The following is a 22,881-nucleotide window of genomic DNA, read 5'->3' as shown; positions in this document are numbered from 1 at the left end:
GATTGGGGACTCGAGTGTAACAAATGGGCTTCTACCAACGAAGGCTTCTGTGTAATATCCCCGGAGTTGAACCGGGGAAGTTTGGTGACTAAGGCTTGTGTGTTCAGTTGTGACGTTGTTGAACTTGCTTTGTTCTGGTAATCGGTGCGTCAAGGCCTCCTTTTGTCCTAACTCTTGAGGATTATAATTGATTGTGTTTTTACTTTGAGCAATTCTTTGTTCGTGCTCGTCTTCAGCATAATGCAGCAGACTTTTAAGAGTTACGTTAGGCCTACAAAGTTGCAAAATCAAGTCGCAACGACAATAGGTTTAACCCTCAGACATGAATAGCCTTTCTGGTTTTAAAAGGGTTATCCCGAAAATTCTTGTCACCCCACCTGCATAAAGGACACGACCGTTGAACAACCTCATTTCGTATCGAATCATTCCATCTCCAACCTTTTCAACTCACTTTGTCAATCAGTCAAACAACCTGCTGTTTGTTTACCGAACACGTTGGACGTTCCTCTTCAAAGGACGTCAAATTGTCAGCCCTGAAGGTCTATGTACACCAGTGATCGCACGACCAGTACTTATACACTGGTCACGGATGGTGCATGATCAACAGGCCCCATTTCCCACGAAGTTGTCCTCGGAGCATCCCAAAGCCTGTATTGAAATGATAACGTGATGGGGCCCATCGTGTTTGCCACGTTGATAATGTTGTTAAAAAACCAACGTGCACCTCAGTCAGCTGGTCTTTAAGTTAAAAAAAAAAAAAAAGCAGTCAAAAATGTCCATGAGGCTGAACATTTAACGTTTTGTATCTCACTGATAGGCCGGATCTACAGTACATCCGGATCTGAACCAAAACCGAATCGATTCATCCGAATCGGTCCATAAATTTTTGAGACATCTTGCTGACAGACAGACAGACAGACAGCAGTGAATATGTAACCTCCGTCTACCTTCGGTGACGGAGGTGACAAGTAATGTGATAAAGTCGATATTTAACAGACGTTATCAATAAATGATGTGGTGGGGGTACATGTAACGTTGTGATCACCCTTTACTTAAAAAAGACCTTTCACTTGAGACATTAGTAGGGTGGCTGAACTTTTGGGATGTTCCTCATTCTCCTTCCAGTTCGTGTCCAGTTTTTACAAAGAGGTCAGAAGGTGCTGAGAGACTCCTGTTTGGGGGAGATGGAGGAGGATGCTATTTGTTACAAATATATTGGAAGGGGTGAAATTCTCCAATTTTCCACGATTCGTAAATAGACTTGTCTGCCATGTTGCATCCGACTTCGTCTGATTTATTGCGTCCTTGGGGACCAACCTCATTTAGACACTTAAATGTGTAAATGGGAGTACTTTGTTCAGTTGGCCTGTCTTGGTTTGTGTACATTTAACCTAAACGTACATTGAGGAGATGGGCCATTTAGTCCTGCCCACAAAAACAGGCTCAACCTTTTAATACATGCCTACTGTCACGAGTGCACTTTTACACACCGTAGATTTACAATGGGAATTGAACCTGTGTGCCTTGCAGATTGGGTGGTGTGATTGGTTCCTCCGAGTTTCCAATTACAGGCCACGTACCATAGCTGGTGACTAATTTTTTCCTGTCTTTGTGCAGGCAAGAAGTGCACCTATGGTAACAAGTGTAAGTTTTGGCATCCGGAGAGAGCAAGCCATCCTCTCCGCTCCCTCGCCGACGAGCTCCGCGCCACCGCCAAAGCCGACCAAGATGGCCGCACGTCGTCACGCAAGGCTGAAGGATCTCCCGGTGCAGAACGTTCCCGGATGCCAGGCCGAGCTGCTTCTGCGCCAGATGGAGAATCTTCCCGTCCATCTCCAGTTCCTCAGCCATGCATGGAGCAGCCCATGAGTCTTCAGGTTTCTTCATCTGCTACATCTCTGTCTCGTCGCCAGTTATCTCCACTGTCTTCTTCCTCTTCCTCCTCTCTCAGCCAATCACACCTTTCCCCAACACCCCCTCTTCGTCATTCGTTTTATTCGACCATTGGCGTTGCTCCTACTCCTCCATCTTCTCTCAAGCACGCACCATGGCCACCTGTCAAAGAAGATTTTGCAATAGACTCTGGTTTCTGCTCGATGAGCTCCTGCCCTTCGATAATGCATCCAGCAGGGGTTTCCTCGCATATAGCGCAACAAGAGAGTGGCTACAATAGCCATGACACATCCCTACCTCCAACGACGTACTATAGACCTCAAAAGAGCTATTTCACAAATTATCCTTCGCATCATCACCCTCAAAACATTGACTACAGCTTGCATTTTGCAATGCAGCAGCAGCAGCAGCAGCAGCAGCAGCCAACACAGCCGCCACGGGTCCCGACCCAATACCCAGAACCCCGAGACAATTGGTACCAAGCAACATACTCACCCCAACTTGCACCACCATCTTGTGCCCATGACCACAGAGGTTGCTTGTCCGATGGCTTTATATATGAACATCCATCGCATCCACATCACCAATCGCAGCCCAGAACATGGTCTGGGAACTTGATGACACAACCCTCACCACACAGACCGTCTCTACCAGGTTACCACGGTGGATACCATCCGCGCTGTCTCCCACCCACACTAGACGCCGGGCTGCCAGTAGTCAGAAGCGGTGGTGGTAGTAGCAATGGTGTCGTTGATGTTGGGAACTGTGATCGTGGCTCCGGCGGAGATATAAAATTCTCCAGTTGGGAAAAAAGCAGGCAGACTGCTTATCAACGTTTGTGTGGAGTATTTCCTCAGAACCTAGTGGCCCAAGCCATGGAACTCTATCCGCGGGCGTCCGATCCTCAGGAACTGGCCACAGTGTGTGTCGAGCTTCGGTCACGAAAAACAACAGGCCACACTGGCAGGGGATATTAAAGCAAGGTATTTGGACAGAAAAGTTGAGAGAAGGTCTGGCAGTCAGTACAGTGTCGAGGTAGAACCTCCAGTGAGATGTAGCAAATTTGATACTGGCTTGAAATCGATAAAAACGCGTCAGCTTTGCGCTGCAAAAGCAATTCAAAGAGTTTGGTTGACACTTGTTTATATCGATCTTTATAGCTGAAGCATGTCCATCTTCTTCGTCTTCTTCTTCTTCTTCTTTCATATGGCGGTTGTCCATGAAAGTTCCTATATACAATGATTCTTGCCGTTATCTAATTTTCTATTGAAGTAAGAATTTGATTTTGAGAAGATGGTGCCAAGCTTTTTTATTTTTATTTTTTGGTGGTAGTGGTTCAATTGGCTGGTTTAAAATGAGTTTCACATTTTTACTACCATTGCTGGATTGGGTATGTGGATGCAGGCAGAACTGACAGGTTCCAGGTCATGTGTAAATGTTCCCCATAACTAACTTTGGTTAAGTAATAATTGTGAGGATTGCTTTTTTAAAAAATGCCATTACCTCAACCTTTTGCCATCAGGTGCTTTTGCTGCCATTTTGTAGACTGTCGTCATTGGCATTTTGGCCAAATTCCAAATTACAACCCCGACATAAACAGGGCACTGCATCAGTGGTACAGCTGCGCTCCCAAAAAAGTACGCAACCGGCAAACAAGCACTGCACACGAATGAATGAATGAAGACTTTCCTTGACTGATGAGGTGATGCTTTAGAGATGAAAAGTCTTGGTTAGGTTCATGCACTTGGAGAGGTCTTGAGCACAAACAGGTTGTATCGAAGGAGAGTACAACGGTTCTAGCATCATCATGAGAATTGCATCGGCCCCGCGTGGTCATGACTTGTGAAGGCGAAGTCCTCGGAGTAGCTGCCATTGGTGCGCGCGATGGATGTTCATCAGGGATGCAAGCGTGAAAGTCCTCACAACCGGACGTTTTCATTTTGCGTGTTCTATTGAACAGGGATGACAAAGACCGGTAATTGGCCTATCATAATGGCAGAAGTGGTTTGACGAGTGAAGCCAGGCATGATGGACCTTTCTCGTTTGCATTCCTTTCGCAACAATTCCCTGCGGTTTCTCAGAAGTATGTCACGCAGTATGATGATTTGAATTTTTTTTTTGTTTCTTTTAATTTAAATGTCACCGATTAAGGCCAGAAATAGCTTCCGGTTGTCACCACTGCATTGCACGGATGGATTTCTTTATTATTCTGCTACGAGATCTCTGGAATCACGTGTCTCTGTCATCAAATGTAGATTTATCCGACGATCCCGCCACTCAGACATTGTTCCGCCAAGTGAAAGGGGATTCCGATATCCCGAGACTGTAACCATCCTGGAAATGGTTTGGGATCCCCATCAGCCCATTAGCATCACACTGATTAGCCCCGAACGTTGGTTCATTCATGACTCTTTCCCTGTCCATGGATGAATTGGATCGTTGCGGACTAAGTAGTCTCTCGACCAATATAGCCTCCCTGTTGTGATCTTGAATTGCACTAAGTCATCTGATGACCAATATAGCCTCGCTGTTGTGAAATACATACACACACACACACACACACACACACACACACACACACACACACACACGTACACGTTGGGTCACCCGATCAAGATTGTGTTGTTTAAACCTTAGTAAATCATCAGGCCAACTGATATTTGAAAGCTGTAGCAAAAAAATTACTTGGGATTGTAACATGGCAATGATGGGCCAAACGGCCTCGTTTAAGGTCGTACAGGATAGTGCGACAACTCACTACACTCGGTGTAATTCCACGGAAAATGTGGACCCTTTGTACATGGTGTTACCTTCCATTCTGTGTTCGGAATATAAATTTATAAATGCAAGTGGTTTCATTCTGGACAGTCACCTTGGAGCCAGAAGCACAAGCCAGGCTCTTCCCCCTCTCCCCACAGAGAGACCTGACGGACGACGGTCAATCGGCCAAAATGCCGTTGTTTCATGTTTTGACATCAATTTTATAAACAATTGAACGTTTTTATTGTGATGTTGACCTTCTGCATGTAGAAACAATGTGGTTCAACCAATTCGGGGGAAATTCATCCAAGGGTTTGGAAACTTATTGGGAACAAACATTGTGTGTGTGTGTGTGTGTGTGTGTGTGTGTGTGTGTGTGTGTGTGTGTGTGTGTGTGTGTGTGTGTGTGTGTTTTCTAATGTGTTGTCTGCTCGTGTAAATACTTTGTCATAATTATAATTAAATTATATTTCGTTGTTAATTTGCTCTTAGGAATGTTATTTTTCATGGCAAGAGATGTATTTTGTGACGTGAAATATGAACCTCTTTGAAATGAATAAATAATTAAACAAATAGGCCGCACGTGGGCCAGTGTTCGGTCGGTTCGAGGTTTGTTAAATAATCTGCTTGACATTTCTCCGATGCCATGTCATGCATAGTAAACGACGGCCTTTTGTTGGGTGGTCTTACTGCCTTGCCGCGAGGCCTTGTTTAAGCCTGGTTTTCTTGCTCCTGTGAAGCTGTTACCTTGTTTTTCACCAGATGGTGAAATAAGTCTTACATCTGAGGTTTTCTCTGTCATACCCTCCCCCTCACACCCCCCCCCAACCCAATCCTCTAAATAACTGTTCTTCCGTTTCCATGTGAATCCAGATACTTACCAATGTCATGTTTCAACTCACTGTTAAATATTGAATTAACTCATTGCTAACTTTTTCTGTTACTCTTGCAGAACTATGCACTTTGGGCTAAAAAAAATTACCGTGACATAACTGACTCCTTTTGTTTTTTCCTCTCTGACCGTGGGTGTTGGACTGTTAGCTTGTTTCGTCTTTCCACTGCCCTTCACTGGATCTATTCCTTCCCGATTCTAACTCTACCATTTCCCTTTTATAAAGGGTTGCTAGTCCTGTTTTGTGTCCTTTCCCTAACGCATCATCAGTCTAAGGGTTGTGTCGCATCCTCAAACGAAGTCTTGTACCATTCTTTCTCATTCCCTGTTCACCCATTCCATTATCTCCTGGGATGGAGTTCATCCCCTATATAGGTTGCTGGCCCTGATTTGTCATATATCTTGGTCTTGATCTTCTGGACCATTAAGCGGGTAAATTGAGATGCACGACACCGGGAGACATCTGCCTTGTCCCACCATGTCTCTGTGTTCTCTCTCTGTGTTCTCTCTCTGTGTTCTCTCTCTCTCTCTCTCTCCTCTCTCTCTCCTCTCTCTCACCTCACCGAATCCTTTGGGGTTCTGTCCCAAAGTGTGTGTAAGTCCTATGACTAATGCTGCGCTGTTTTCTGCACCCTTGTTCATGGGTTGTGAAAGCGCCCAAAAATGTAAATAAAGAAATTCTTATTAAGATTGTTCCTTGCATTTTGTTTCCGTTGTATTTGTCATCGCACGAGTTTAAGATGATGCTTATCGCCGCTGCAACAGTTCAGAGAAACCACCTGAGGACATCTTTACAAACGGCGAGCTTGTGCAAGTGTGGGGCTCTGGTTTATCTTCTTGTTTCTATCGAGGAAAGTAAATATATGAAAACACGAGATGTTCCTTGCTCAGAGAAAGCATCCTCGATGGGTGGTGGCACAGTGTGGCATCACCCATCACTCAACCTGTCCACCAAGTTTCAGCCAAATTCGTCCATAACGTTTTGAGATATCCTCCTCACAGACGAACAAGACGGACAGGAATGAAAACATAACCTCCATCCACCTTCAGGAGTGGAGGTAATGAGCGAATTAGAGGGGGGGAAAAAATCAAGAGGACAACCGAGATGAAGGTGGAGGGGGGGTATTGTTAAAAGATTTGAATATGATTCCAAATACAGTCAATTATTGTATTGACTTATTTACCCGTTGTTGTCGTCACGCAGGTTTCATAGAATCATTTACCACTTCCAATGAAAAACACACGACTTGAGCTGCCGAGCGATTCGTCCATTTCCCCAAAACTTTCCAGTGGAACATAATTTGAAACTTGGAAGACGAAGATGTTAAAGTTCCCTGACGTTTCACAATACCTTGTTTCGAGTACGGTTTCTCGTGAAACTAGCTGTTCCTGTTCAGGAAAACTTTCCCTGCACATGTTGCCCTGGGGGAGGAGTGGGGTGAATTGGGAGGGGGGAGGGATTTTTTTATTTTGTCATATCAGAGAAATAGACACATTTTGTGGTTATTAAAGTTTGTGTGTATGTGTCACAAAGCGTTGGAATGTTTGGCACTCGAACCTGCAAAGCACCAATCGGACAGTTTTACAGTCGGGTCGGGAATCGAACCCAGACCAGACAGCCCAAGAGCTATTTTGGTGGTTTCCTCGTTCCAGGCCATATGATGGTGGAACGTTTGTCCAGCTCTCATATGGTTGTCCTTTTAAAACCCTAATGACGAACCCATTGTTTAGCACTTACTAAGCAAAGCCGCATTTCCGAAAACACCAACCGCCAACCTCAGGTCGTGCAATCGAGGGAAGTTTCACAAATGACGTCATATCACAGAAATATCGGTGGGGTTTCAATCACTGTTTACAAAAGGCGTAATTACTCGTTTCTGAAAAGTAAAAGGGTTTCCTCGAGACATGACGTCAATAATACCTGTTGCAAACACCTCCACCTGCGTTTGGTGAGAAACAATTAATATACAGGCTCCGTGGTCTTCGTTAAACGTTGTATCTTAATAACAACTCGACTTTACAATCCTGAACTAGAAAGAGCAATTAGAGATTGCTGACCCTCACCAGAACTTGTTTTGTGGGGTGTATTTTGTGTGGCATTTGTGTACTTATGTGTTTCGTAATTAATGAGACATAATTATAACTGCCGGCAGTGATGACCGGGTACCAAGACGTCCCGCTTTGATTGGACACCTGACCCTGATCCTTGACATTTTTTATTTTTACTCAATCGAATTCAGAATGGTATTAAAATAAATTCAAATCATATGGAAGATTAAAGAGGTACAGTCCTGCATTGGAATCATCAGAAGGAACCCAAACAAGCAAAAAGTATCGAAAATAAGAAGAAAAAAAAAAGACATCATCCATTTTTTTTTTCTGTGGACCATTTTATCCCTAGATGACCCTCAAAATTTTTCATACTGATCAGATGTAGAGTTCTACTTTTGCAATTATGACGTCATAATGAAGGCACCTATGACGTCATAAAAAAGTGACATTCCCCATGAGTACTTGCAATGTGCCAAGTTAAAATTTTTTCGCAGGTGCGGTTTCAGATACAGAGGTCCAAAGTTTTTCTGTTTTTCCAACATGGCTGCCACACCACGTGACCTATGACATCATAATTATCATTAAATCAATCTACATGAGTAGTCACACCGATTTGTGAAAATTTTGTCTCAATCCGACAAGCGGTTGGGGAGAAAAACATGAAAGTTCTGTGCGGACAAACAAAAATGAAAAAGACGTCATGCAGAGCACGATACTTACAAAATCCACCCCCCCTTCTCCAAAGGTTGCCATGGATACATGAAATTATCCATTTCGTTGATTAAAATTGACAATCTTAATCAAAGCTCAGGTCAATCGGATGAAAATTGATGATTTTAGACCTTTGACCTTTTGACCTCAAATAGTTGGTTTTCAAATTCAGTGATGGACGATGCAATTGCTGCTTAATTCACAGGTTAATAAGATGAAAATTGACGATTTTTCAGATTAAATTTGACGATTTTAGAATTTTTACTGAGTTGACCTCTGTCCTTTTGACCTCAACAATAGTACGTTTCCCAATTCAGTGACACAATTTGCAAATCTTGTTCAAATTTCAAGTCAATCGGATGAAAAATAACGATTTCAGAAATTTGACCTCAAGATGACCTTTGACCTCGATCAATGGGCTTCTCAGTTCAGACTACCTCTACAACTTGGTGAAGTTTCATGAAGATCAGTTTAGAATTGTGACCTGTCGGTGATTGACAGACGGACAGAATTACAAAATCAACTGACCAATCAATACACTTGAAAAATCCTCGATTTTTGCAAGTAACAAACGGACCCAAACGCAATACCCTCTCCTTTGGGGAGGGTAATAAATAACCTTTAACCTCATTTCCCAACTCTCTCTTCCTCGTATGTGGTGACTTCAATTGTTATCATGCCTGTTGGCAGGGTGTGGGAGTGTGGGATATGACAATTGTCATGTATGTGGGACAAAACAAGCTCCCTCACTCTCTTCAATCCCACTCTTCCCTCCAGGTCTTCAAACCAGATGTTCAACATCCATATCTTTCCCCATCCAATACCACGATCTTTTCTACCCCGTTAACCCACCTTCTTCAAATTCCCTGTCCTGTAAAGACCTGAAAGTCCCTGTGGTGTCCATATTGTTTACCCTGTGTACCCTACCCATCCCTCTCCCTTCCACTGATCCCTCTTGTCTCCTGCTCTCCTTGTTCTACGTTATGTGTGTTCGCTCTTATATGAGCCTCGACAATGTATACAAAAAAAATAAAACCACCTTCTATGACGTACTTCTATTCTTCAATCACGATCTCATCTGATGTCCAGTTCGACGCGATCACCAATGGTGGCGCCACTTGGCCGATGATGGATCATATTCAGGATCGATGCTGACACCCTGAGGTGATCCAAATAAGGAGTCCAGCCGTGGGAGGGCCCCAGAGGCCTAGACCGTATGGTCTCCATGGAAACGTGCCGTACGGAACTTTTCCTTCCACGGAAGAGAAACTACACAGGCAACGTCACGGCCCGACCATGCCGCAACATCCCACGGGGGTTTGGGCGGATACGATTACCCCGGTCGACCTCCGAGTTGACCATCGAACATCGCAAGCTGTTCAGTTAGCAAGCAGCTGGCGAGCGTTTACCAAGCAACTAGCTAGCGCTCACCAAGCAGCTAGCTAGCGCTCACCAAGCAGCTAGCTAGCGCTTACCAAGCCATCCATTCCTTAACAACGGTTTCGAATGGAGTGCTTTGCTTGAGTGTTGAAGCCACTTGGCGAACGCTTCACAAGAAACTTGGTAACTGAACACACCCCGCACTCGTTCGCCCCCAGTCCAGAACTAAGTAGCAATCCCACGAAAGGACAAACTGCTGTGAAACAAACTGCTGACAACGTGCGGCACATGAATAAATTACCATGAATGCATGAATTATTTTGAATGAATAAATGAATGAATTATTTTGAATGAATGAATTATTGTGAATGTATGAATGAATGAATTATTGTGAATGAATGAATTATGAATTAATTATTATGAATTATTGTGAATGAATTTTATGAATGAATTATGAATTATTGTGAATGAATTTTATGAATGAATTATGAATTATTGTGAATGAATTTTATGAATTATTGTGAATAAATTATGAATGAATTATTGTGAATGAAGGAATGAATTTTGTGAATGAATTTTATGAATTATTATTGTGAATGAATTATGAATGAATTATTGTGAATGAAGGAATGAATTATTGTGAATGAATTATGAAATTATTGTGAATGAATTATGAAATTATTGTGAATGAAGGAATGAATTATTGTGAATGAATTATGAAATTATTGTGAATGAAGGAATGAATTATTGTGAATGAATTATGAAATTATTGTGAATGAAGGAATGAATTATTGTGAATGAATTATGAAATTATTGTGAATGAAGGAATGAATTATTGTGAATGAATTATGAAATTATTGTGAATGAAGGAATGAATTATTGTGAATGAATTATGAAATTATTGTGAATGAAGGAATGAATTATTGTGAATGAATTATGAAATTATTGTGAATGAAGGAATGAATTATTGTGAATGAATTATGAAATTATTGTGAATGAAGGAATGAATTATTGTGAATGAATTATGAAATTATTGTGAATGAAGGAATGAATTATTGTGAATGAATTATGAAATTATTGTGAATGAAGGAATGAATTATTGTGAATGAATTGTGAATGAATTATTATGAATGAATTATTATGAAGGAATATATATTTAAATGATCATGATCAACTCGATCATCTTAATTTACATATTTAAACATTAATAGTACAGCCAACCAATCGTTTTACTTTTAACTCTTTAAACCCCAATCGTCTGTCGGATAAATGACGTTGTCGAAGCAAATTGTCTCCAAAATGGATAGGATTGAACACGTGATCGTTCGAAAGGGTGAACAAGTCCAGGACCACGTGACGCACGTTTCACAGCAGCAGTTTCACAAATGGCACCAAAAGTCCAACAGGAAAGTGAAGACGAAGCGCACTTTGCTGTGAGCCGTCTGGTTTCGGGTCCGATTCCCGCCCCGACTTTAAACTGCCGTTTTTTTGTGCTGCGCAGGCGGTTTATTACATCGTCTGAAAACGTGAATGTGGGTCTCCTGTCTGCAAGTGGTCCTTGGTGGACGTTAAATACACTGAACTAATCACGAATTCCTACCTTGACTGCCTCCTGGGAAGGTAACAGTCCATGATTATATATATATATATATATATATATATATATATATATATATATATATATATATATATATATACCGTTATGTATAGTATTTGCGTACGTAATAAATAAATGGATGTATATAACAGGTTCTGTGAGCGACGCAAAACGTGACGAGGTTACGCACTTAATTAAATAAATGTGGCCATCGTCGCTATGGAAACAACGCTTGACGCGGTGCATGCCGGGAGCGGCCTGGTCCTCGCTCGTTGACGGTGCTTTCTTCTTTTCCATTTTATTTACTAGTTCGTTACTAGTTTGTGCGGTTTTTCCATTTTAATCTGTGAGCGGGTCGAATTTGAGTTGAACCGTGAGGTTGTTTCGAGTTTCGTCTCCGCTTGTGCAAGTTTACACGTTTAATGTCATCACCGATGTGTTACGTCGTTCTAATGGCCTGAAAGCGTCACCCCATCCCCCCTTACATTTTACTCATTCTTTCATGTCCCTCATTTCCTTCTTCATTTCTTTCTATTCTTGCTCCATAGGGTGAGGCATTGTGGCGGTGTGTGGTGAGAGTCCTGTTGGCAGAGAGTGATCTTGAAACATCCAACAAAGAATAATTACGAGGAAAGAAGATTCCAACTCGGGCTCCTCAAGTTGTGTTTATTCGATTCATCTTTGGTTCAGTGAAAGGGTTTTTATTGATTATTAAATCGGTGTGTAAATTATGTTTTGTTTTTGTTTGGATTACTGTGTCACCTTTCCAGGGAATGAAAGGTTAGGATGAGGGAGAGGTGGGGAGGGGCAGTGTTGTGTCCAATATGGGGGGGAGGGGCAGTGCTGTGTGCAATATGGGGGGAGGGGGTAGTGTTGTGTGCAATATGGGGGAGGGGGTGGTGTTGTGTATAATATGGGGGGTAGTGTTGTGTCCAATATGGGGGAGGGAGCAGTGTTGTGTCCAATATGGGGGAGGGGCAGTGTTGTGTCCAATATGGGGGAGAGCGGGGTAGTGTTGTGTCCAATATGGGGGGGGTAGTGTTGTGTCCAATATGGGGGAGGGGAGCAGTGTTGTGTCCAATATGGGGGGTAGTGTTGTGTCCAATATGGGGGAGGGGAGCAGTGTTGTGTCCAATATGGGGCGGAGGGGCAGTGTTGTGTCCAATATGGGGGAGAGCGGGGTAGTGTTGTGTCCAATATGGGGAGGAGGGGTGGGTTAGGGGTTACTTTGCTTTGCATGAGTTGGATGTGGTGTGGTGGGTGTGGATTGGTTACTTAGAGTGGGGGCGTTTGGATTGACGAGTTTGGAGATGGAGGTGAGTGTAGGGGTTAATGATCCCATGAGTAGGCGAGCCATCTCCTGCACCCTGAACAAATTCCAAATTCCAGCCCTAACTACTGCTGGGAAAGCAATGGCAAACCACCTAACAGAACCCTTGACAAGAAACTGCTTTGGCAGCACCGACGCTGTAACAGAGTCTGGTACATGAGTATCAGAAACCACTGCGTGAAGCAAGGATAAGCTGATGTTTCAGGTGTTAACCCTTCAGTGAGCCTTTTGTGCTCTAACAATGGGTGAACCCCCAAAACGACAGCTTCTTGCTTCCCAAAGCGGTGAGCATATCTCTGTGAATGTTCTATTTGTTTCACCTTCGCCAGCAACACTACTTCTTGATTGGATGTGGAGGAGGGAACGAGGGTGGAGTTGTTAGGGGTGGGGTGGGATAATGTTGGGTGTTATTTTGGGGGGGGGGGGTTAGTTAAAGTGAGAGTGAAGTTGGCAGGGGGGGTATAACATTATGTTTGGAGGTGGCGTGGGGTAGCATGTTTGGGGGTGAGGGTAGTTAGGGGTGGAGTGAAGTTCAGTGAAGGGTAGAATAACTTTTTTTGTAAATTTACGACAGGCAGGACCACAAATGTCTCTGCACCTAAGGGAGGAGCGCGTGATGTTGGCCACTGATGACCAGGACGACGACTTGTACTCGGGGTTCAATGAGTACAACCCCACATTTGACATCCAGGTGTGGAACTGCCTTGACACTACATTTAAAAAAAGTGTCAAGTAGAAACATCACACTGCTGTCGCAAAACGATATCGTCAGAGAGTGGTCAGAGTTATCTCAGATAACTTTATCTCATTCATGAAACAAGATGAAATGCTCAAAGTACTTAAGACATTGTGCTCCTTGAGGATCTAACTTGATGACCCTTTTGTGGGTCCATTTCATGTTCCCTTCCTCATTGACCCAACAAACGTCTCGTGGTTTAGTTAAGGGTATGTGAACGTGGGGGAAAGGATGCATTCCCATCTTTGGTTAAAATTGGACGTTTGGACCGTCTCACCATGTGTGCAGGAGTTGGAAAACGACCCTGTAATCCAGCAGACCCTGCAATCGAGGCAAGGCCAACGCCCTGCGGTAATGCTCCGATGGCACGAAAACCTTTTAGAAAATTACAAACCTTGTGAATACAGTCACTTGTAAATGATAATAATGAACTTGATGTGGATATTTCATGAATAATTTGATTATCGCATGCATAGAATTCACCAAAGACTATCTCTGACATCATTCACCTAATTCATCTTTTGTCTGAATCCTTGCTTTAATTACATTAAAGTTCATTTTGACACGATGGTAGAGGAGCTCTCTACACTGCAAAGCCTGGTGTTGGATTCATAGTTAAGGTGGCTGGCTTAAGATCTTCGGGTCCTGAGTTTGAGCCCCTGTCGTGCCGCTAATAATAAACACTGGGTAGGTTGACTCGGCCTGTCATACTTCCGAGGTCGGCAAAATGAGTACCAGCTTACTGGGAAGAATGAGCCACTCGAGTATCCTATCGTGTATCGGATTGGCGACCCATCCAGGATCGTGTCCCTGAGCCAAGGAAAAACTGCCTCTGCAGCCCTGTGTCAGATAGACATCTCCTCCTCCTCCTCCTCCTACTCCTTGTGCAAATTTTCAAACGCTTCTGTTGATTTTGTGAAATCGATGTGTTTTATTGTTGAATTAAAGTGGAAAGTTTATATTTGATGGAGTAATGAATGTTGTCATCACGTGTTTGTGTTTTTGATTTTGTAAAGCTTTCTTTAAAAAAAATTTCTCCAATCCTTCCCTCTCCTTACAAATGTTGCTCAGCAGCTCACTGTCAAATCTCCGACATCAATTACTCCATCAAGGCCTGGAGGGAGCTCTTTGGGGGTAAGCTGTGATGTGCTTGAAGCTGAAGTTCTTTGGCAATATGATATATGCTCAGAATTGGAGAAACGAGTTCTTCTTGAGATAGGATATCAATTAGTTGTGAAATCAATTCCTTGGATGCTTGGATCTTCTCACATCTGTAAGTGCTGATGATGAATTGTGAGATTATAAAATACGTAGTGAAAGCCTTTTAATATTCTTGTTGAGACATGTCTGTGTTAAGTGACAGCGCCGCCGCCTGGACATTCCTCCACATAGACTGCGATGCACAAGTCACTGATTCAGCAGGAGGCCTTTCGGCCTATCATACCTGCACGCTACCAAAACTACATTAATTCAATCCATCAGTTGGTTGACTCAATTTCACGAGGGTCGAGGAGGAGAAGGAGGGGCAGGAGGAGGGAGAAGAACAGTGGGCCAGGCACAGGAACGTCATGAGGGTGTTGGTTATATCATCTTTTTTAGGGTGAATATGGGTAGTTACCATGGGGATTGAATGATGAGGAATAAACAAACACAGACGGTGCATTCATTTTTTTTGATGTGACCCTTTCACAAACATCACAATCATGACAGGTATACAGTCATGCAACGTACCAGTCCTACCAATATCCCTGAAGTATCCCCAATGCTTCCAGGTAACTAATTCCTGTTTAAACTTATCTACCGTTTCTTTTGCCAACAATCTTTCCAGGAAGAATATTCCATACATCAACAATTCTGAATGAAAGACCCCTGCCTTACTACCATTTTAACTCTCCTCTCCTTTACTCTCAGGGTGTGATCCCTCGTCCTATCGCTATCTATTTTGCTGAAAAAAATTGCTGCATTTATTTTGTCCCGACCTTTCATTCTCTTAGACATTTGTCATATCCTCTCATAACCGCTTCCTTTCTAACGTATAAGTCCTGTCTCTTTCAGTCCCTCCTCATAGCTGAGTCGAGCTGGGCCCTGAATCGATCTCGTCGCCCTACGCTGAACCCTCTCTCTGGCAGCGATGTCCTTCATGAGCTGTGCTGACCAAAATTGCATGCAATATTTTAGACATGGCCCTCACTAAAGTCTTTTCTAATGTTAAAACCACCTCTTTTGATTTATAATTTATCCCCCTACGAACACAACATAAAACCCTATGTGCTTTACTGATTTGAGCTACCTGGCACTGTGCTACCTGCTTTCCGCAAAATTTATTCCCACCCCCAGATCGTTCTCCTGTGTAACACGCTCCAACATTATACCCCTTCCATCATATAATCCCTATTTTCATTATTCTTACCCATCCCAGAGACTTACATTTCTTCATGTTGTGGCATCTGGAAATCTTTTAGCCAATCGATGAAAGTATCTCGACTTTCGTGTGCCTGATCTACCATCCACTCCCCCCCCCCAACCTTTCTCTGCGATCGAACATATCCCCAACCCCACCTTTTCGTCTGCAAATTTGGAAAAACTGACTCTTAACCCCACTGTCCAATCATATATAAATCGGTGAATGGGATATTAATTGTGAACTACTCGCATCTTCCCAGCCCGTCATCCTCCCACTCGCAGCCACTACATGCTTCCTATCTCAAATCCAGTGTCCAATCCAGTTAGCTACTCTGCAAACCACTGCACAAGCCCTCACCTTGGTTAGCAACCTTCTATGTGATAACTTATCAAATACTGTACCTTCTGAAAGTCTAGATTCACTCCATCCACTGCACTTCCCTCATCCACCCCATTAGAAGCTGATTCATAGGACTGCAATAAATGTAGATACCAACTGTCTTTAATTAGTTTCAATTTATTTATATGTTCAGAATTTACATCTCGACCATGTTCCCACCCAAATGAAGTCGAACTAACAGGTCTGTAGTTCTCTAATTCCTCGAGCAAATATAATTGCTCATCCCAATTACCAAGGAGTGCTGGCTGATTCCACCAACCAATCTCTCTCAACCCTCGTATCGCTGACCCTTCCTTCCCATGAATGAAAAATGAGCACGTGAGAAGAAAATATGAATAGCTGTGATAAACAATGTGGACAGGTAATTTTGCCAGATAACACTCCTTTATAATGTACCGGTTATGTACAGCTTAGTCCATGGTACATTACTCGAGGAACCAATTGTAATGTTTTTTTCAATGAACACATTGCCTTTTCTATTTGACTTTGACCTCAGTATCGCTGAGCAGTGAGCCCGGTTGTTTATTGCACCTTTTAAAAAATTATTATTATTATTTAATTTTTTTATTTGCACCAGACTTGGAGCCGGCTTGGATCATCCTTTGGTGTGAGACCTGTAACCGGTGCTGGACAGGTGAAGGTATGGGCAATCGTTGACCTGTTTCAATATAATATTTGTTGGGGAGAGTGAGGGTGTGGGTCATACTGTCATCGTGTGATTTATGATTCGATCTGCTAAATGAGGCTTTAAGTTTTGAGTCGAGCGAGCTTGCGAGAGACTTGTCCCGCAGGATGGACGGACGAGTGCCCGGCCATTGACAGGACTGCAAGCTGCAGGATACACTTCCCAGACAGGCTCCGGTGAGCTATCCAACCGAAAACATAACTTTTACAAATTCAGCAAGCTTTGTACGGCACTGATGTGCCTGCGATGCACCAACTACGTCACAGTCATGGTTGTAGTGTGGTTTGTACTTTGTACTGTATTTTGTGCTGAGCTACCATATTTTTCCACCCCCCCCCCCAAGTCACCATCATATATTGTGTACCATATTGAAAAATTAATTGATGTGAATCTCAGGTCTCAGTTCTGTACTCTGTTCTATTGGCAGGAGTGCTCTCTGACCCCTTGGGGTATGTCAGGAGCTCGTCGCAGCTCTCTGAGAATGAAAAGAATGAAACGTAAGGGTTAAAATATTTTTTTTGACGATGTGAAACATTTAAACGATGTGATCAGGGACGATTGTACAACATTTGCTTTTCATAATGTTGGTGATTTTTAATTTTTTTTTAAAAGAGGTCAATCGGATGGAGTGAAACCTCGCTACTCCGGATGAATTGTGCTTGGGGGGTGCGGGGTGGGGAGATGGGTGTCTGGATGAGCTGAAAATCTGAATTATCCAAAATAAATAAGAAAAATGCATTACACATGTAATTTGCATTAAAAAAAAAAAACAGATTACACAAGCAAAATTTTTTTTTTCAACACAAACCACACATTTTATTCTGAGTCACTCGAAAATTTGCAAAGGTGGCTCAGGTGATTACACCGACATCAGAACGACTGCCAACACTGGAACCAGAAGGCAGACGAGGCGAAATTGAGGGGTCTGCCAGTCACGTGCTGCTGTCTGGAGACCCTGATCTGGGACGAGGTGCAGTCTTGAAGGAGGCAATTTTCAGTTGAATGGATCTCTGCAACTGTTCATGTAATTATGAGCTCGCTCCGTGCCCTTAAATGTTCATAGTTAGCCTGCATCTCCATGTTAGAGGATCCATCAATATGTGTAATTTACCACTTGGCCTTCCAAGATGTTCTTGCATCGTAATAGTGTATCTGCTTTGGAGTTGTGCACCTGATGTCTGGTGAGTGTCCTTGACCTATTTTTATTCAGTTTGTGACCTCATTAACAAAAAAACACTTTTTTCATCATAACTTGAATAATTTTCCTCCCATTTTCATGACGGTGAGGTTTGTGGATAGATTGTAGATGGGGACACATTTTCTTAACTTACACTCCATCCATTTATATTGAAGGTCAAGGTCATATGGTGGTCTGAGCAAAATATGGCCATCATTGGATCACATGTGCCTAAGGGGGTTGAGGGGGGAGGGGAGGCGGTGGGGGGAGACTTACTCTTGGCTAGCGCTTTGTGATCGCAGATATTTAGTTCTGTCTTTCTCTTCATATCGGACACTGTTTGTTGAGATATGTTGAACTCCTCCACAATTCTTGTTCCAGCCATGCCATTTTCAACTTTCTCCATTATTTTTAACTTGTCTGCAGCACTTATAGACACATGCTCGTTTTTTCTTCACTCTCTCCTTTCTTTGGACTCATTTTAAACATTTTATATGGTGCTAAAAGTTAGAAAAGGTTCCTCAGAGCTCTACGCCGCTCGGCAGATAAACACCAACAGACGCCACGCGGTCATAGCAGGTCAGCAGCGACCGGACATACTAGTTCGGATTATCCGAAGTCCGTACAAGCGGGGTCCAGATGAGTGAGGTTTCACTATTTTGATTCCATTGTCGACGTTTTCATGATATCAGTGGGGTCGACAAATTGCATGCTGCCTGCTTATAAATAACCAAGTTGTAAATCCTTGCAAATGTGTCAAGAGTGGACCTTGTGTTTTTTGTTTTTTTTTTGCAACAGAACAAAGGGACAGATAAAACAGTTGGAGAAAAAGGTAATTGAGCTGGTGGAGGAGAGCTGCTTCGCGAAAAGCCGAGGAGACCTTCATCTGGTAAGTGAGTCAACGGTTGAACATTCAAATTGGATGCTACATGTATTCAGAAACAACATTTATTGTAATAATGAGAAATTAGGAGCTACAGTTGGAGTGATTAAGCACTGGCAAGATAGCTTAATGATATGCGAATGTCGACCCAGCTATAAATTCCCAACCTGGTGTTCAATATGTAGGACGAGGCATCAACATATGCACCATTCAAAGGAAGGAGATTAATCCAGAGGACCTGTGTACCATCACTAGTCGTCGGTGGACTTTAAAGCCCTCTTTGTGTTTCACGAAGAGTGAGCGAGTTTTTGCTGGCATCATGAAGAAATTAGAAATCCGCACCTTAAAAATCACCTTTATCTGAATGTTGGGCCAAGCCAGCCAGTTCACGAAAGACTTGAGTTGCTTTATGCAGCTTTCTTCGGCTTGAAGAGCATCGGAGGAGTCGACTTATTTATGTAATTCTAGCCACCTGGGTTTATTGATTAGGTGAGAGCTAATTGTTATTCCCTCCATTCACAGGTGAGTGATGAGTGGGTCTTTGTTTTTCATATTTATATATATATATATGCATGTAAACATAAGGAGCACACTGAAGTCAAGTACATAGATAATGCCAACACATCACTTCCAAACTTGGATGGTATCCATGTGGCACTCAGGTCTTGGCAGACTGAGATTTATGCCTCTATCGTCACAAATAAATGAAAGCAGAGTCGTCGATCGAGATTCCACCCTTGTTATGAGCTTGTCAGGATGACGTACTGCAAATCGTTTATTTGTGACCATACTAAGCTTGTTACCAAATACAAATCAAACCCCCTAACTTGACGAGACAACAGGGCACAGATCGAGTCCCATTGCAGTACTTTCTGCACGACCTGTTGGCAAAAAGGGCATAAATGATTGAAGGCTCCCGTGTGTTCATTGGTTTTGTTGGGCATGGGTATCTGTGGAGATGTAATGTAACCAAGTTTGAATGTAAAATGTGCATTATGTTCCACGCACGTCTTGCCTCATGCATGTTTATGCTTCACTCATGTGTTGCGTCATCTCCACTGGAAAGGGCGAGCAGGCGCTGCCCTGTCTGGCAGGACGTGTGGTTGTTGTGGACAAGGCATGGTTTTTACCGATGCATTTGTAGTTTTTAAATTTCTTTTTAAAAAAAAAAGTCGTTTAAACCTCTGCAAATGTTGATTAAACTGCCTGGAGCATTCTTATTCAAGAATCGGGGCACGTAAGCCATTTCAGGATAAGGGGTAAGGGGTTTTTGGTTGTTAAATTTATTACGTACTGGTTTTTGCTTGCCTTCCTTCTGTTCCCTTCACCGTGACCATTATTATTGTTATTATATTAAATATACTTGGTCTCAGGGTGAATTCTGACTGTCATGGTTCTCTTTGGTGATTAAAGAAAGGCCCGTTGAGGGAATAATTAGCTGCGGCATATCACGCCACATATCCAGACCGTACCATGCTCCTCTCAGCATCACCCGGCCATAATTGGGAACGAGGCGTACGGTACCAATAGGCTTGGCTGGTTCAAAAGTCCCCAGGGTATGGTATTCCAAGTGGAAAGGCCATAATCCAGCCTGGGACCGCCGACTCAGCTGATAGTTATAGTCACATTGAGGTGATGTGCCGGATTTGAACCGGGCAACCGGATGACTATCACAATATATTTTTGATTCATCATCCCCCAATTTTTCATCAAGGTTCGTTCAACCATCCCCAATAATATTAACAGTCGTAAAATAGACATTTGGCCATCGAGTATGGGGCAACTGCAAAATTGGTTCACATTTTGAAGGATGGACCAGAAGACTTTGATCATACAAGAAACTTCAACACTGAATGATGAATGATGCCACTTGTCCCATAATTCCTGTGATACATCAACACCAGCATAATTATGTCGTGTTGAATCAACATAATTCTTTGACGCTTTCACCCATAGGCGCTCGAGAAAGCCAAGGAGGCTGGCCGCAGAGAGCGGGCCCTGCAACGACAGCGGGAGAACATGGGCAGTGCACCCATCAGCTTGGACCTCACCTTCTCGGTGAATGAGTAAATGGGTCGTCATTGTCAGCAAGGATATCTAGACACAAATGGAGGAAGAAAATCAGATTTAAATATTTGCCTCCATTGTAAAACGACACTGGCATTGGTAAATACTTCCAGGACAAATGGTATTGAGCATAATGAACTGCGTTCTTGGCAGAATGGAGATTTTTAAAGATTTATTAATATTTTTTTTCATCATTCTCTTTATTCATTCTAATTCTGGGTTTTTTCTTCTCTTTAATCTCTTTCACTCTCCATTCCTCTCTTTCATTATCTCTCTCTCTCTCTCTCTCTCTCTCTCTCTCTCTCTCTCTCTCTCTCTCTCTCTCTCTCTCTCTCTCTCTCTCTCTCTCTCTCTCTCTCTCTCACTCTCTCTCCCTCCCTCTCTCTCTCTGTCTCACTCTCTCTCTCTCTCTCCCTCTCTCTCTCTCTCTCTCTCTCTCTCTCACTCTACGGAGAAGTGAATTACTGCAGAATTAATTTTTTTTTTGTAAGGCTCATTTGGCTGTGCCTGGATGGGTTTTGAGGGTAGTGGAGTAGCGGCTGGAACCCGAATCCTATCCAGGTTCCTCCTGATGATTCCATCTTTGCTCCTTAGTTCTTCGGGTTCCTTCTTGGTCTTGCGTTTGTGTGATGTTTGTTGTACCTTATATTCCTGTTCCATTTAGAACATTTTCAACAAAGCGTGGAGAGTAGATTGAGGTCATTGCTTCCAAACTGCGAATCAGAGTTGGTAAATTGTTTTGGATATCCATTTTATTGCAATAAGCAAACTCTATTTTCACCATTGTTATCCCCATGCTTAAAAAAAAAAATTGGGGGTGGGTGGGGATATTGTAATCGTCTGTCTCTCTGTCACGCTATATCCAAAACGGTTGTGCAGAAATTCACCAAACTTGATAGTTGTGATCACCACACGGCAGGAAGGTGCAAGAGCTGTATCATTTTTGGCCCTGCTCCCTGGAGGAGAGGAGGAGGAGATTGGGACCATACTCTGTGCAGAGCGTTGGTGCTGCTTAAGCAGTCTCCTTGGCTATTGGGCACAATCCTGGACGGGTCACCACTCTGACGCAGGATACCAGCACGCTGGCACTCATTTTGCCGACCTCGGAAGGATGACAGGCCGAGTTAACCCCACCTGGTATTAATTCAACAGCTGAGCGGGATTTGAACTCAGGACCCTAGGATCCAAAGCCCGCCACCCTAACCATTAAGCCAACACCAGGCAACACCGACCCTGCTCCCTGGGTCGGGTCAAAAGGTCAAATCCCCCCAAAATGCGATTACGGGCACATTTTAAAACATTTCAAAATTAAACTTTGGATATGTAATCAACATTGGGGGATTCATGAAATATGGAACGATGAATTGTTCTGGATTTGACCCTCGGTTCATGTCCCAGGTGGGGTGAAGGTCACAGAGGTCAAAGCGGGGTGGGGTGTGGGGGGGGGACATTTAACTCAAAATTTGGTGTTGGATCCTTCCTGGTGGAACTTTTTGGCATCTTTCAACTTTGTGTGAGGTGGGAAGTGTGAGGGTTTGCGATGACGTTCCATTGCCTTCACTCTAATTCTTGTTCTTGTAATTCAACTAAAAATTATTATGAGATTAATTTACCTTGTCACACCTGTGTATATAATGCAGGTTTTCTTTTTCACTTGTACCTCTGCATAATACAGGTTTTGTTTAATTTGGCCTACCAATATGAAGCCAACGGGATGCATTCGGAAGCCTTGAATGGGTACCAGGTGATTGTGAAGGAAAAGATGTTCCCCAATGCAGGTAATGCACCGCTATCATCTCACGTTGACGCTGTACCTGCAAACAGTGGGTATAAAGTGAAGGTATGATGTGTATTTGTGCAGGTGCTGAACTGCATGCTCATGTACCATTGTTGTTCAATAAGAATCCATAATGTG

At 43.0% G+C, this 22,881-nt stretch overlaps 2 protein-coding genes across 16 annotated transcripts in view; both read left to right on the top strand.

The window, feature by feature from the left end:
- Positions 1 to 6,245, top strand: part of LOC147011428 (uncharacterized) — a 35,859-nt gene extending 29,614 nt beyond the window's left edge. Inside the window, exon 8 of the mRNA XM_085857132.1 lies at positions 1,618 to 6,245. Within this exon, the coding sequence (XP_085713258.1) occupies positions 1,618 to 2,870 (1,253 nt within the window). The 3' untranslated portion in view covers positions 2,871 to 6,245. The remainder of the gene's footprint in view (positions 1 to 1,617) is intronic.
- Positions 6,246 to 11,288: 5,043 nt separating this feature from the next.
- The window catches only part of IFT88 (intraflagellar transport 88), a 41,782-nt gene continuing 30,189 nt past the window's right edge, over positions 11,289 to 22,881 (top strand). For 3 of the 15 annotated variants that reach the window (XR_015051702.1, XM_085857133.1, XM_085857146.1), the window contains exons 1-11: positions 11,456 to 11,563; positions 11,834 to 12,004; positions 13,190 to 13,306; positions 13,640 to 13,702; positions 14,423 to 14,485; positions 16,732 to 16,794; positions 16,946 to 17,015; positions 17,267 to 17,336; positions 18,815 to 18,905; positions 20,856 to 20,957; positions 22,642 to 22,744. Coding sequence is in view for 14 of the 15 variants with exons in the window: in XM_085857133.1 (XP_085713259.1) it covers positions 13,202 to 13,306; positions 13,640 to 13,702; positions 14,423 to 14,485; positions 16,732 to 16,794; positions 16,946 to 17,015; positions 17,267 to 17,336; positions 18,815 to 18,905; positions 20,856 to 20,957; positions 22,642 to 22,744 (730 nt within the window). In the remaining variant the exon portion in view is untranslated. Of the gene's footprint in view, positions 11,309 to 11,455; positions 11,564 to 11,645; positions 11,664 to 11,833; positions 12,005 to 13,189; positions 13,307 to 13,639; positions 13,703 to 14,422; positions 14,486 to 16,731; positions 16,795 to 16,945; positions 17,016 to 17,266; positions 17,337 to 18,814; positions 18,906 to 20,855; positions 20,958 to 22,641; positions 22,745 to 22,881 lie in introns of those variants that run through there. The other 12 variants (XM_085857136.1, XM_085857137.1, XM_085857143.1 and 9 more) reach the window with 12 other exon arrangements.

Source organism: Eptatretus burgeri, chromosome 15 (genome assembly GCF_056783735.1).
Source record: "Eptatretus burgeri isolate ZD-2024b chromosome 15, Ebu_testis_v1, whole genome shotgun sequence".
Taxonomy (NCBI): domain Eukaryota; kingdom Metazoa; phylum Chordata; class Myxini; order Myxiniformes; family Myxinidae; genus Eptatretus; species Eptatretus burgeri.
This window is presented reverse-complemented; position numbering and strand designations above follow the sequence as displayed.